The following is a 16,575-nucleotide window of genomic DNA, read 5'->3' as shown; positions in this document are numbered from 1 at the left end:
TACATATATCAAATTATATATCTCTCAATTTATATATAAGGCAAATTATATACTAATAACTGGTAAGGCAATCTAGAGGCAGATTTAGTTACCAGAAAATTTAAAATTATTGTAAATTTTTATCCACAACTTTTATAAGAGAGAAGCAAAACACTGATCAATAGAAAGTTTTGGAACATTAAAATATATTGCATTAGAATGCAATTCATATGTGGTAGAAGTAGAGTAGAACTAAGAAAGTAGAAGCCAGGAAAAATGTCTGCATTAAGAAAGGTGTTTGTTCACGAATAAATATTTGAAGGAATCAAATTTGTTAAAATGCTTAGATTTTAGTGGGTACATTATAAAGTGATATTATAGCTCTGTGGTTTTTTTGTTTTGGTGTGTGTGTGTATGTGTATGTGTAATGGTTGATACAATGTGTCAATTTGAGAAGTTTAGAAGTTTAACTAAGCAACTCAGCAGAAGGCCAGGGTCCTCCACTGTAAATATCCCAATCCTGTGCAACAGGAGGGCACGAAGATGGTGTGAGTGCTACACCCATCTAGAGGGATGGGGTAGCCTGCTTACAATATAAGGGAGGAAAAGAGGCTTGCTCTGCCCACCTTTTGCTCTTGCTGCTTTTGCTGTCGTCTGCCACCTTGAACTGTTGCCCCTGTGCCATGTGCCACCCTGCCATGCAGCCAGCTGATTATGGACTTGAACCTCCACAAACTGTGAGCTAAATAAACCTTTCCTTCCTTAATTTTGGGTGTTGAATATTTTGTCTCAGTGACAAGAGAAAAGTAACTGACTGTGTATGTGTGTTTTGTAAAACTGGATTGAACCCACAGCCTGACACATGCTAAGCGACTGAGCTACAAACTACAACCCCAGCCCTAGTAGTTTTGTTTTAAAATGTCAATACAGAATTGTAGAATTGCCACATCTAAAAATCCTTCTAAAAACTTTTAGATGGCCCCCTCAAATTCAATGACGAGCACATGGATTTTCAATATTCTTAGGTGGAAGGGAGAATAAGACAAGCAAAAATGGTTGAAGACCATGACTTAATAGATATACATGTTTTTTCTTTGCCTTTCCCATTATTATTGGGAAGACTCACTTAAAATGTTGCTGGAGAAAAGAATGAGAAGATTTTGTAGTGATAAGCAGAAATTCATTTGCTCAACTTTAGATTACTAGATATATTTTTACGGGGGTTTCAAAGGTACTCAATACATTGACTTTGTAGGTTTTGTGATGATTTACAGCCATAATCTAATGCTGTGTATTGATATGTTATAAAGCCATGGAACACTGGAAAATGCACCACCAGAGCTGAATACCTATTCCATTTAGAGGTAAACTGAACTAAATAGCCTCTATAAAAGCAGTTAGAAATCCTCTTTATGTTAACAGGAACTAGCATCAGCAAAGAGGAATACATCACACAAATTCCTTATACCTTACAAATACTTTATTAGGTACCATTGGGAGTGGAGGGGGGCAGGACTCATCAGCTAAGCTGTGGATGGAGGACAAGATTTCCAAATATTTTGGTTTCCATTCAAGAATTTCTACAGCAATTGTTCCTCTCTCTTTCTAAATAAATGGTACAATGTTTAGAAAAGAAGATGTGTGGAGGGGGAAGGGGTAGAGATTTATATGCATTTATGTACACATAGAGGACAACAGTCCCACATAAACATTTTAGTGTATCTATTTCTACAGGGCATCCTCCTTTGATGAAAAATAATACAACTGGAGCTTTGGCTCAAGTTACCTAAGCCTTATGGTTGGCCCCCATCCAGCGATAATTTTCAGCCTGCTCATTCCAAGCTTGCTGAAATGAACTCAGTCTTTGCACAAGAGCAGTGTCCTCAAGATGTCTGTTGTCTCTAAGCTCTGTGTCTCTCAAATCCCTTCAGAGAAAATCCAGAACAGCTGCAACTACTTGGATTTATGAGTTCCCTGGATATTCACAACTGACTCAATGATCTACCCATTAAAATGACTACTCTCATAAATCAACGGGATGTCGTATTTAATTTATTGTTGGCAAGGTTAACCAAATGTAAATATTGTGCTTTCAAATAAATCAAATGCACTTTTGAAGTTGTCTTACCCTGTGTTTTTGTACCAGGGAGTCTGTGGTGCCCATAGCAGGCACAGACACCACACAGTTCCCTAAGATTGTAACAGTGAGTTCTCATCCACTGAAAATTCTGGTATTAAAGTTGACTTCTTACCTACGTTCTTTCTCTTCAGCATTTAGCATGGGCTCTGAAGGCAGGCAGTGGGGATTCAAAAATGGATTAGGAAGTCACTGCCTTTCAGAGTCACTAATCTGATACAGGAAGAACACACAGGAAAAGTTGGATGTAGTAGGAAAAAGACAGAAGAAGCATGAAGCAAGGTCTGAGGAATAACATAGCCTAATATTTAGAGGGAACTGTGAGTAGTTCTAGCTCTTAGCTCAAAGGTAAAGGAGGGGTGAAATAACGTAAGACCTTTATGTCGTGGTAAGAAGCCTGAGTTTATTCTATGAATGGGCCATAATTGGGAAAGGTTAAGCGGGAGTGTGACATAATCAGATTTGTCTTTCATGTAATTTATTCTGTTCTTTTCCTTCCAAGTACTAGGCTAAATCATATGAAGCTGCTGTTCTATAGGCTGAAAATGATCAAATATTGATGATCTTATTAGGGACAAACTAATGCTTACAATTAGAAATTGTATTTTTAAGAGTAAGTGTAGATTTACTAAATGTCTATCTTTGGCTAGCCTGCGAGTCCTGGAGCCAGACAACCTGGGTTTCTATCCCTGCTTGACTAGCTGCATGGCTGTGGACCAGTGATTTATTTTTAGGGTATATAGGTGGATAGGTTTCATTTTTGTAGTTTTGTTCATTTATGTAGCATACTTTGATCAATTTCACACACCCCCACCCCCAATTTTCCTCATTCTCCCCCGGGATTTCACATTTTCTTCTTTTGTGTTTCAATCCTTAAAATATATTTCGGTCATATGCGTTCCTCCGTTATCTACACTTCTAAACTTTCAGTTTCCTTACATCTACAAAGGAACAGTACTCCAGGGAGTTAGTAAAAATATTAAAGCAGTTTCTGGCCTGTGATAACTATTATTGCTCTATATCAAATATAGAAATGCTATTATACATGCTTGTCAGTTATTCTTATTGCTGTCATCATTATCAATAACCTTATTATCATAATCACTGCAACTGTCCAATTTCTATAGTTAAAGAATAGGGAAAGAAGTACCAATAATACAGCTAGAAAGCAACACTTTTCTATATTTTTAAATAATGCAACCATTTATATATACACTGATGCAAAGCATATACATATATGCATATATATATATAAAGCCATATACATAAATATACATAAAGATCTATGTATGTGTCCATGTATGTATCTATATAAAACTATGCCATTAGTAAGTTCATTTTACAGAAGAAAGTGAGAATCAGAAGAAATGAAGTTGCCCAAAGCCTCTTGGTTTATAATTGGCAGGAGCTGAATTTGAGCCAGATCTTTTTATATTTTTAAATATTTTGAGCACAGTTCTATGTCCAGGATATCTGGCAAGCAATGTATTCAGAAAGTTATTTTCAAATATAGAAAAAATAAGCCAAGTGATCTTTTGGAAATAACATGGGACTCAGGAAAAAGTGTCGAGGGTCCCTCCCTGGTTTCTGCTGATAGCTGGGTATATCAATTTGAGCACAACGCCATCTCTCCTGAGACCTTAATTTCCTCTTGCAGAAAGAGGGGTTTAAAACAGATAATCTTTAAAGTTCTTCTGGCTTGAAAAAGGAATGATTTCCTCGTTTCGACTATGAGGATAAATACTCAGCATTCCAACTACTCAGAGTAAAGGCTGACATCTTCTCTGTGAGTAATAAAGTAGCTATGGCCCAGGCATCCTGCAGCTCCGGGCTAAGAGATTACTTTAGCCTTCCCTGGAGTCTGCTTTTTATACCACTGGCAGTTTTATTTCATAGCACATAACACAGCTTGCAATTACAAAGTTGTTTGTATGGTTAGATGGTCCGTTTCAAGAAGAACGTGACTGCATCTTTGCGTTCACGACCAAATCCCTACTTCGGACCTTGCACAGACTTCAGCATGAAGAAGGTTCTCAGTAACATGTGTTGACTAAATGAATTCTAAAAGGGACTCCCTGAGTCCAGATTTGCAGAACTAGGTGGTTTAGAGCTACTATTTCTCTTTGTCTTTTGGAAAGAAACATCTGATAATGAGTGTTTCATGCCATAAGAAGGACATGATTTATTTCTTTTCTCGTAGCTTCTAGCATGCCAGAGAAGCCAGTGATAAACTTTGCCTTCTGCAACTACACAAACACACAGTGGGCATCTTGGAACACCATGTAATTTTTCCTAATTCCTTAGAAATAAATACAGAAGATGATAATATGAATATTTACATCAATGCAATTCTGATTTAAATTTGTGTGGCAGAAAGTATTAAACTGAGGCTTATTCACTTAAGAGAAGGCATGGGTAAGCTAATCCTCTCACGCATGGTGTTCTTGGCTAGAACTAATAGCAAAGGCCTCCAATCCCCTTTACTGACACTTTAATGACAAGACCACTCAACTGCCTAAATTTCATGGACGCTATACCTCTCAGTTTGGAATGTAACAGTGGTGGCAGCCAAGGCTGCTTGGGTAATGAGTTTGTAAACTGCCATTTTCTCCGTTCCTCTAGCATACCCCTGGGATGCAAGACTCCAGTGCCTTGGAGCAATGGAGTTGCAGCTAAGTGTCTGAGGCTACCCGGCAGCTGTACAGTGATGATGGTAGCTTGTTGGCAGGGACCGGACTGGTCAAGACCACATGGAAGGCAGACATGCTGACTGCAGCACGGAGCACTGAAAATGAGATTTTCTGCCTGTGTTTGGTGGGCTAGGATGGGAGGAGAGAGTGAGGGAGTGTTGGAGAGAGAGCCAAGCTGGGCTGTTGATGAGAGTGTGGGAAGATTCAAGGGGAGGGAAAAACAAGAGGAGGCGTTGTGCCAACTCCGAGGCAGCTGGGTTGATTCCCCTCCCCGCTCCTGTTCTGCTTAAGTGAGAAATCCTGCTGGATGAGGGTCAGAGCCCAGCCAAGAGAGGAGCGACTCTGCTGGGTGAACACGAATGCCGAACCTGGCAAGGATGGGTCTGCCAACTGGGATCAGTGCCAGGGGAGGGAGGAGAAATGAAGGGAAATGAGCTGAGGGAAAAGAAAAATAAAAGAGAGTAAAAGAATGGCACAAGAAGACATGCTCCATGAGGAGGAGAAACGAAAGCAAAGAGGAGAGAACCAGCAGCGCAGGCTGACCCACCAAGTGGCAGAATAAAGCTGTGTTCGCATGAAGCAAGCAACGAGCAACTGCACGGTGCAGAATAAAGCAAATCTAACGCCCCCGTTTTGCTCATGGGCGTTAATTTCCATGGGAAGACAGTTTTCCAAAACAGCAAATCATGGAAATGTCATAAGCTCTTTCTTTTTTAAATTTGATTTTTAAGGTAAAAACAGAATAAACAAAATGCTGTCCGATACCGCATACGACTTCTAAATATTAGATATTTCCTAAAGTACAACATAGAACACAAGAATCCTAAGAATGCCTCTCTAATAAAACCGAAAGGTCTTCTTGAAAGAACAGTTAGAGAAGGTAAAATTGCAAACGCTGATGAATTAAATTCTATTTTGAAGTGATGACACTTTCTGACGCCCCTTTGTGGAAGCTTGTGACGAGCTAAAAGGTGAACACTGAAGTGAACGTTGCTTTCGGGGTGGGGGCAACCAAAGATGGTTTATGTGAGTAAGGGACTGGGACCCCACTAGCTGCAATCCCATGGAGAGATGGAGGCATATTTCGGCTAAGGTAGCTAGAGGACAGGTTTTGCTAGTTAGATTAATTACAATAAAAGACACAAGGTAGCCTGCTGGAATTAGAGGCCATATACAGGACAGCCTCATTGTCTTAAAGCCATTTTATTGCAGCCTATTATCAACTGATTCCAGGGGCTGGGGATTTAGCTCAGCGGCACGGCGCCTGCTGGCAAGAACAAGGTTGTGAGTTCGATTCCCGGTACTGGAAAAAAACCAACAAACCAAAACAACTGATTCCAAAACACCAAAGAGAACATAGATGAGATCTGTAGAGCAGCCTACTCAACCCACAGCTGATGGCAAATGCATGATCCATGACAGCTGAGACCACAGAGCAGCCCAGCTGACCAGATCCATGAGCAGTAATAAACACATATTATTTTAAGGCATTCTGTTTGGGGATCATTTGTTGCACAGTAAAAGATAGCTGGCATAGTTACCCACCAACTGGAGACTCACCTGTGCATTCGTGTTGTAGACCTTTCCCATAATAGCCCTTCTCACAGATGCATTCGAATTGACCTGTGTGCGTCCCACATTTACAGCTTGCCATTCGGTCACAGCAGTCTTTGCCAGCTTCACAGAGATATGAGCAGTGCGACATATCCTCTTGAATAAAACTCCCGGAAGGTAGATCTATCAATAATGCAGGGCAGGGGGTAATTAATAAAATGATTAACAGTCGAAGGTTATGTTCTTTAGTCTTTTAAATGTAAGCCTAAGCTGAAGCAAGTATCTTCTCTCATCTGTCTGATTTCCCTCTGCTCCCTACTCCCACCCAAATATGAAAGTGTGTTATTCGCAGTACCATACTCTGGGAATTTGTTTCAGCCGGTTAAGTTATTTCAGTTTGGGACCTCATCCCAAGGTCATGCAGGGCCAGGGAGAAATTAAGTACTTTAGGGAGGAATCTCCAGATGCAGCAGGAAGTAACACAGTCGGTTCTTCAGGTCATTCCCCTGCTTCCAAACTAAAATGTTCCACTGACTCCATATGAGATCAGGCAGCAGTAACCACGTTTCCAAAATCCTTGTTTCAGTTAGAAATAAAGCCACAAGCCCAACCTCTGCTTATGGCTGTTGACTGTGAGCTACTGACTTTAGGATAAGTACAATGACTTCTGTAGTTATTTGATTAAAAATATAAACCACAGCACTGCATAAGTTAAATAATAAAAGAGGATCTGATCTGTCTCTTCTAAGTATATTAACACAGGTTACAGAAATAGAGACCATTCTGATTATTTAAGCCAAAGTAGGTGCTAGGTCCAGATGTAGGGATGGGCCCACGGTAGGAATTCAGGTAGGTGAGTGCCAGCGAGACATGGGCAATCACATACCTGGGACAGAAGCTGATGGCCTCAATTATGGAACATCTGCCCCTCTGCCTTAGGACTGAATAACAGGGTTAAAGGGAAGGCAATAGCTCCAAGAGAAAGACACTAGCATGATCAGGCACCCTACTGAAACTTCACCCAATAGACTGTAGTGTGGGTCAAAGATCTGCAACTGGTTCCTTAGAACTTAGCTCTGCGACAAAGAACCACAAGTGTATTTGGCAATAGAGTAATTTAGGGATTAGGAAAGCCTGCGTGTCAAGACTGGGGCTCTAGCATTCAAGTCTGGATGGGAGCAAAGTGGATAAATTACATATGGGGAAAGCTACCATTCTGCAACCTATGTCTATTAAGAATGGCCAGAAACACAGTCCTGAGACCAAACAGTGGATTCATGAAAAATAAAAGTAGGTCAGAGACAGGGGGATGAGGCTCATTTCCTTTGATCTGATCATATCTGTCCAATTAAAACAGTTTCTTCTTACCAACCCTGGAAATGTATTCTATATATTAGTTAAGTGTAATAAATGTGGAACCTTCTAAAACTCCATTGTATGACAATAACCTAAACCCTAAGTTCCCCCACTCAGAACCCCTAACTCCAGTAACTTTTGCCAGCATCCTCTCCTAGAGAGCTGCTAAATCCTTTCTGCTATATCCATAGTTATAGCATGATAATCCACTATTAACTCTTCTCTTGAAACTACTGTAGAGCTAAACTGCATATTATGAACATTACTAATTAGCTGGTTGTGGTGGTGCATGCCTGGGAAACTGAGGCAAGATCATTATGAATTCAAAGCCAGCCTAGGCAACATAGTAAGTTCAAGGCCAGCCTGAAGTATATAGCAAGACCCTCTCTCAGCAAAACAAAACAAAACAACCTAAAGAACTAATTATTTGCCATCTTGTTCCCCACGAACTGAATCTTTCGCATGGAAACCTGAATGCACCAAGCCTGATTTACCACAACCCTAGAACTTCTGTCATCTCATTACAGTCTGCATTCTCTTCTCCTGGCTCATCAAGACCCATAGCCATACTGTGATAGGAAAGTTCATCTAATTTAAAGTCTACAACTAAATATCCTTATAAATGCTGCACAAAGAATTCTAATGAATCCACTTGCTGATTTTCTTGCATTTTAGTATTGATGTTCTTAAGCTTATACAAAAGCATATTTATCCTAAAATTGTCAGGGCAAGACACATGTGCTATTTATTGTCCCTCTATCTTCATGCGTATTTCTGGAAGCGTGCTGCTGAGATTCACCACGCATGCCTCTAAATATTTACTTCATCTGTCCAATAACTGTAAATGAGGTCTAAGTCAAGTCTTCCCACTCTGTGTGGCCTCAAAACACACCTTAATTCATTCCATTGATTCTAGCGGTTCTAGATGTGAGCGTATGTATATTCTACTCAAAATCTATCACAGCTGTTAAGAAATAAAGCAAAACAAATTCCCTTGTTTCAAGGTCAAAATGTTATCTCCATGAAGTTCAGCATATCTCATGATGCACAGAGCACATGCAGCCATTATGCACAGCAAAAATCTAGTGAGGATTTAATACCACTCTTCAGGGGTTTTCAGGCAAGTGAGAGGGGAGGAACGGTTCTTTCACTGTGTTATTAGATTCCATTACCTTCATGTAATGCTCGGCGAGCTAAAGCCTCAAATTCTTCAAAACTGTGGAGCAGGTAGCAATGTTCCTCCTTTGGGGAGGAAGCCATGTCATTCAGTTCTCGAATGTTTCCTTGCCATATGCCAAAAGTGAAGATCTCCACCCCCAAGTCTCGCAACGATGCTGCAATGGGCCTGGGATCTCCTCCATTGGAATATCCGTCAGTAATGAGAAAGATAACTTTTGTTGAGTTTTCTCTAGCATGGCGAAGGATTTGCTGTAAAGAAATAGGACAAGTTATTCTGAGTGTATATTGTGTTGCCCGCTCTGTGCTTCGTTCCTATGTAAGGCAGTGCTTGGGAAGACCATTAGCACTTCACAGCGACTGGGAATGGAAATGCCTATCAGGGAGAATAAAACAGAAATGGACGCAGACTAAAAAATCTATGATGGGTGTCTCACAGGGACATAATAATCCTCAAAGTATTTAAAAGGTGTCATCTGCATCATCAGAATCACTGTCACTATGGAGGTTACAAACAAAGGGCCCAAGTGTTTGTGCAATTAATTTTGAAATTAATATTATTTATTTTAAGCTATCTTTTATTGCCAGGCTCTTTCGAGAACCAAACATGAATCCTATGTATCTATTTCCAGTCCTATCTATCTGTCTGTCTGTCTGTCTATCTATCTCTCTATCTTGTATCTATCTAATCTATTTATCTATCCATCTATTCTATCTATCATCTATCTCACTAAAAATCCAACTTTTAGACTTATAAGAATGAAATTTAACCAAATGTGTCTTTTCCAGAGTTAATAATGGCTGACTTGCTTCCTATATTTGTTTTTCCACTGCTCCTTCAAAAACATGGAATTGCTTCAATACTTCATGTCTTTTGGACCACCCAGTATTAGCATAAAATCAGCTGGTTTTGGCTATGTTCTTTCTTCGTGAGAAAACATTAATTCCCTAAATCCAACACTTTATTATTTTAGGATAAGCGAACTCTGTTTTACAATGTCATATGCTATCATTTTCTTGTAAATGGAAGAAAATAATGGGACCTTTTAAATAGGGATTCTCTATTCTACTATTAATGCCTTGCGACATCAAACCACAAAACCACGAGAACTCCAGTGGTGAATCTGGCACTGTAATTTTATTTGCTGATGTGGCTTTGCATGAGAATTGGGTAGGAAGGATAAAAAATTTCCAGGGTGTATTTTCCAGCAGGTTCTTAAAACAAATTCATGTTTATTAGGCAATAATCCAAGAAACACTACAGGTCCTCCAGACTTCAAGTAAGAATAGCAACAACAAATCCTATGTTTTGTTGAAATAAAAATAAAGTATTGTGATTTTTAAACAATTTGACCTATGTTTGCACTTTAGGTCAGTAGGTTCACTATATGATCCAGATTCTCTCAGATAAGATTTACATCTGGGGGCTGGGGATTTAGCTCAGAGGCAAAAGCGCTTGCCTGGCAAGTGCAAGGTCGTGAATTAGGTTCCCGGTACCGGAGAAAAACCAAAAAAAAAAAAAAAAACCAAAACACAAGACTTACATCTGTAGAAAGCAATCTCCAATCAATATATACTTACTTAATGGATACCAATTATAGTCCAATAATTCCTAGCTAAATTTTGTTAATGTTTATAAACTAAAACTAAAGCTGTTAAACCAGAATTTAAAGAAAATTAAAACGACTCCAGAAAACATCTGGGAAGCCAATGGTTTGAGAAGAGGTATTCAAACAATTCAGTCTTTCTCCAAAACCAAGTGAGAGTAAGGAAAATGGTGCAGAGGGAAACACACCGAGAAAGGTACAGAGGATGATTTTTGTGACAGAATAATGTGTGAGATATCAACAGAGACATCTTCCAAATGTACACACTGGTGTGGTGTCTAGAGTCTCAAAGGTCTTGGCTGTTAAAATAGACGAAGTTGCCCTCTTGATGAAAGACAAGAGACTTGCTGTGAATGCTTGGTAAGTGTAAGGTTTTTCTATCATCTCAATAAAAAATGAACTTCTAAGGAGACAAGGAGGGAGGGAGAGACCAAGAGACATTAAATGTTCCTGTGAGGTCCTGGTGTTTCTACCAATCCCGACTCTGTCACATGAAGAAATGATTGGTAGCATCCCTCTAGGGATGGGATCCATAGACCCTCTTTCCTTCTGGATATTCAGGATAACTGATGTCCCACAGAAGTGCCCTAGATCACAGTGATGTGTAACAAGAGTTCAGCTATGTTAGGAAAGAAAAGATGACCTGAGGAGTCTTCCATATTTCTAAAGAAATAAGGGGGAGTGGGGGAGAAAGGAGGCAATATTACGACTCTGCAGGATTGAAAGTCTTACGGTGTTGCACGGGTATGATAATGGATGGTAGTGGAAGACACCATGGACCACATGAGCCAAAAGCCAGACAGGTGTACCTATCTCCTTTGACTGTGTCTGGGTGAAGAGACCCTGGGAGCACCAGGAGATGGCAGCATCAAACTAACCAACAGACTTGCTAAAGACAAATTATGAACAGCAGGACTGATGAGACAACTGTACATCTCAGAAAGGAAGTGTAGGATGTGTCAGAGCTGAGAGATAAACACCTCCCACCCCCAGGCAGCTTTGCATAAGCCCCATGGCTTAGGCTCAACAACAGGGAGGAAGGGAAGAGAAAAAGCTCAGGAATGTGACTCAGTTTTCAAAAGTGAAGTAATTGAGAAACCTCATGTTTTCAGTTTCTATGGAATCATCTAGCGGGAGCTTTCTGTCATCAGGTGCACTGGCATCTCAAAGTGTAAGTTACACTTGGTATAAAAATAGAGAATTAAGAAATTCTTAACCAGCACATGGTGAAATATTACATCTTCTACTTACATAGTTTCTGTTCTCAGTGGAGCCTGTGGTATCTCGGAAAGTGGTAGGGTATATCTTTTGGAACCCTGCCATCCCCACATAGTTAGAGGGAGAGGAAAGGGCTAGCGATGAAGGCCAGGAATGAAAAAGAAAGAGGTCACTTTATCTAACCCCTTAGCACCATAGCTCACAGATATTCAGAGGTGATAGACTTAGCATTTCAACAGTAGGGACAGCTTCAAACAGAAATCTGGCTCCCCCAAATGTGATGTCCTTGAAGGCAGGTATTTGTATCTATTTTTTCAATCCCTCTGTTTCCAGTCTAGAGAAGTGCTTGACAAATATAGCACACTTAGTAAATATTTCTCAATAAAGAGCAGCCCATGCAGCAATTCACCCAATTGCTCAGGCAAAAACCTTGGAATCACCCTTATCCCTGGTATCTTCCTGTATCTTGCTTTAGAGAATTTCACCACCCAACCCTAACATTCTTGTGTACTTTACACTAACATTTTCATTTTTAAACACATTTTGAAAGATTCTTTAATGAGATAAGATTCGTGTAACATAAAGTACACCACTTTAACCACTGTAAGGTGTACAATTCAGTGGATTTTGGTATATTCAGAATGATGTGCAGTCACTACCACTATGCAATTTCAGGACTCCCATTATTCCAAAAAGAAACTGTTCCTCCTATTTCCCCTCTTCCTCCATCCTCTAGCAATCGCATAGCTTTGTGTATGTGTGTTATTTGCGTGTGCGTCTTTGAGGTGAGATTATCATTATTTTTGTTCAACCCGGTAAATCATTTTCCCAAAATCATTTATTGATTTATCCATTCTTCCCTTGGTTATAATCTCTATTCTACTGATCTAGTTGTCTGTTACTGGCCAACACATCTGTGGTTGATTTTAAAATTTGCCTTTTCCAAATGTTTGAAGGTCATCTTATAAAATTCTTCAGTAAAATTTTTCTAATCATTTGACCCAATAATCCCATTTCTGGGAAGCTATTCCAAAAATACAGCAGTATCAAGAGCATGCATGTGCATGCATGTGTGCACACGTGTGCATGCACACACACACACACACACACACACACATGCAAAAACTGAACCCTGGTTCAGCCCCAGTAAAATGAGCATCTCTAAACTTCTGTGTATAGTTTCAAAACAGCATGGCCCATTAGAAAAATTCAGAAATTCATGAAGAAATGCTTGCTTTCAAGTGAGGCCAGGAAATGTAAAACACGAGCTTGGACATCCTCTCATGACAGAAAGCAAAAACTTTGGAGTTATCCTTATCTGTGGTATCTTCCTGTATCTTGCTTTAGAAAATTTAGTTCTCTAAATTCTCTTTAATTTAGTTAAAGACTATCGTGGGTGAAGGAAAGAGAACCAGGAGCCAGGCAGAAGAGCCTAGTGGCCAAACAAAGGACAGTTTATTTATTTATTTTTTTTTTTTTTTGGGTTTTCTCCGGTACCGGGAACTGAACTCACGAACTTGCGCTTGCCAGGCAGGCGCTTTTGCCGCTGAGCTAAATCCCCAGCCCCTGACAGTTTGAGTATCAATAAAAATAAAAACAACGTGTCAAGCATAATACATACACATTTAAATGACATATCTTCATAACTAGCATGGACTGAAGTGCAAACACACACACAGAGGCACACGCTTTCATTCAGCACCACCTCTGCTGCCTACTCAAGACCTACTCACTCAATTATCTTTTCTGGGATACCCTGGAAAAGTCCAGGTATCTGTAACGGGTAACACAAATAAGACATTATTTTATGTGTCCCTACAATTATACTTTTCCATAGTCAAAGGGTGGTTCCAAGTTCTAGTTCTCTAAGATGTGGCAAGTTGTATTTAAATCATCCTTGCTATAACTAAGTAACAAATTATCTTTCTTTCTAGTTGTTCCACTCAGAAAGATAATCTTACCTCCACTGGCACACCCTTATGTTTTTGCTCATTTTGAATTCTGTCTCTTCTATAAAGTCATGTCAGTTAAGTGTATGCAAGACAAAAATAAGAACAGAAGAAAAAATGGAAACAAAGCTTTTGTAAGGGAAAGACGGGTTGCAGCGGGGGGAGGGGATTGGGGAAAAAAGAAGAATCAAGATATATCATGCACAGGTACAAATTCCCTGTCATAAATATGATCATTAAATGTACCTAAAATGTGCAAAAAAAAAAAAATGAAAAAAATAAGAATAATCATGGAAAAGAAGACAAAGCTGAAAAGCAAATGTTCTTTTTCAGAATGATATTCTTGATAGTATCTGTGATATAATAAATGCTCATAAAACTCATTCAAGGAATGAATAAATGAATAAATTCTAGGGTACGCTGGAAAAGCTAATTGGGTGAGTTGGTCTTAAGTTCGTAGTAGAACGCATATGTTTTATATAGTTTTGTACCACAAAGAAAAAAGATAGTGTGCCTTTATTTTCCTGAAACAAATAAATTCTCTCTTGGAACATTAACCTTAGCTTTGCACTAATTTGCTTAACACCCAGGGATATTCAAGAGATTTGTTCCTGTACTGCTAATTACACACAAAACACTTTAAGCTGTGATTATATTTTCCTTCTCTTCCTGCAGAAAACTGATGAATATTTTCAGGAACCATTAGATCTGTTGGCAAGGCAATATATTAAGCTTAAAATAGCAAGAATAATGGCAAGACTAGTTATCTAAGCAAAGAATTTCACAAGATCTGGGTTTAAAATGTAATTTCCTGATAGAGGAGGAATAGATGATTTACTGAAAATGATTTACAGGCCCCCTTTATCTTTGTGCTTCATTATGTTTGAGTAAAAATGCAATTAAATGAAAACATTTTTCATACCAAGATTTAAGAAGTAAATTGATGTGGTGACATTTGTGGAACGTAGTAGAAGCTTGATACTTCTTCTTCTTTTTTTTTTTTCAGTGTTCCTGAAATAGTTTATATCATCTGCTACCCTTTATGAGGCATTTCAGAAATGAAGAAATCAATTTTTTGAAAAGGGAAGGGGTCCAAGAGATGGGGTAGGTTTAAGATGTATTATGTACATGCATCAGCTTCTCATGATGAATGCCATTATTATGTGCTGCAAATGTGTGCTTACAAAAAGAAACAGGTTTTTTTTTTCTTGATCCAGAATACTGAATGAGGCAAATCCTTTGCTGCCAAAGAAAAACTCAACATGAACTTTGTATGGAAAGAGGTTATCACCATCTGTATTGTATCAAGCCTCTGATTAGTTTGTATAAATATCTGGCAGGGAAGCAAGCTTCCCGTGTCCAGCAATAGTTACTAGAATGACAAAAATGCAGAGTTGTGTAACATCATTCTAACAACGGAGATCCATCAGCATTACACAAGACTGTATCCCCAGCCCCATCCCAAGTCCAGCCACAAGACTGATGTTAAGAAAAACGGTGTGAAACAGAGAGAGGTCACAATAAACCTGGAGGAGGAACTATATTTGCTGTTGAGCTGTATTGATGAATACTCAATTGATACATTAACTGCAACATTGCTTAAGCGGCGATTACCCATTGTGACCAGCATTAGGTAAAACTACAGGAGGTAGTTATCCTTTACAGAATTTGATACTACATACTTATAACAATTGTGGCCATGTCAAAGCTGGTCTCTAGTAAAGAGCTGAAAATTAGTAAATTATTTCAGGATTCTACTTTGTTTTCCACATTTTTTTCTTCTTCTTAGGAACCATGAAGTGGAAGCAGGTACCATAAGTTACTTATAACACTTTCTTCACCCTCCACACTATAAAATTTTACCAACCTTCACTTGTTATTTAGTTAATATTTTTAATATGAATATTCTACTATAAGTGATGTTCATGGTTGTATAATTTTGAATATTATTTATGGGAAAAGAAGTTATTCTCTTTGTTCATAATTTTCTGGATTTCACATATTTTGGTAATCTTTTATTTTATTTTATTTTATTTTCTGGTACCAGGAATCGAACTCAAGACCTTGTGCTTGTCATCTTTTATTTTTTAATTTTTTCTCGCTTCCCTCTAAGTCTGGCAGAAATGTGTCAAGCTTTTCTTCTATATCTTCTACTTCTACTTCTTTCCTTCTACTTCTAATTAAGGGTTGCTACAGGCACTGGATTTTATTTTTCCTGTTATAATATTTCTTTATTTTATTCAGTTCTTTTTTTATTACTTTCAGTTTTTCAGCCAGTTTTGTTTCAAATTCGGTTTGCTATTTCTTATCTCCACTTTAGTGTTTTATAATTTATGTTAAGTACATGTAATAAATGCTTTCTAGAATTTAGTTCTGTTTTTCACAGGGAACTCTTACACATTATTTATGTTTTCACTCTATTTTATCTAGAGGAAAACATACAAAGAAGCCAGATAGAGTTGAACTTTTTCTTTCTTCTCCTTTCTTTATCCATCAGTGAAATACATTCAGTCAAAGTGTTTGAATCAGACAATAAAGAACTGAGTAAAATAAGTGTGGGAATCCAAGACTGTAATATTTGTTATTACTGTTATTAAAACAAGCCCAAGTGATCAAGGTAGATGGTTAAAAATAAGCCATATCCTATCTTTGTTTGACAACTGAGGACCCCAGCACTCAAAAAACTCTCTGCTGATTGACAGGTTAAGTCTTCTGTTTCACACCGTAGTCATCTGCCACTGGTGACTGTTGAGGATTTGAGACGACATAGTAAAACTGAAAGTCTGGATTAATAATTTTAGTTACTTTAGATTTAAGTACACACATGTGGCTAGTGGCTATATTGGACAATGTGGGTTAGATTAGATTTATCTGCATCCTGGGATGAAAAGTACAAAGTGTCTGGAGAG

At 38.6% G+C, this 16,575-nt stretch overlaps 1 protein-coding gene across 1 annotated transcript in view; it reads right to left on the bottom strand.

The window, feature by feature from the left end:
• Svep1 (sushi, von Willebrand factor type A, EGF and pentraxin domain containing 1) overlaps nucleotides 1–16,575 on the bottom strand; it is a 183,615-nt gene that overhangs the window by 149,091 nt on the left and 17,949 nt on the right. The window contains exons 2-3 of the mRNA XM_005382738.2: nucleotides 8,889–9,144; nucleotides 6,367–6,543 (exon numbers count right to left, since the gene is read on the bottom strand). Of these exons, the coding sequence (XP_005382795.1) occupies nucleotides 6,367–6,543; nucleotides 8,889–9,144 (433 nt within the window). The remainder of the gene's footprint in view (nucleotides 1–6,366; nucleotides 6,544–8,888; nucleotides 9,145–16,575) is intronic.

Source organism: Chinchilla lanigera, unplaced genomic scaffold (assembly GCF_000276665.1).
Source record: "Chinchilla lanigera isolate Chin_1 unplaced genomic scaffold, ChiLan1.0 scaffold00018, whole genome shotgun sequence".
Lineage (NCBI taxonomy): Eukaryota > Metazoa > Chordata > Mammalia > Rodentia > Chinchillidae > Chinchilla > Chinchilla lanigera.
The sequence above is the reverse complement of the archived record's forward strand: the minus strand, read 5'-3'. Positions and strand labels throughout refer to the sequence as shown.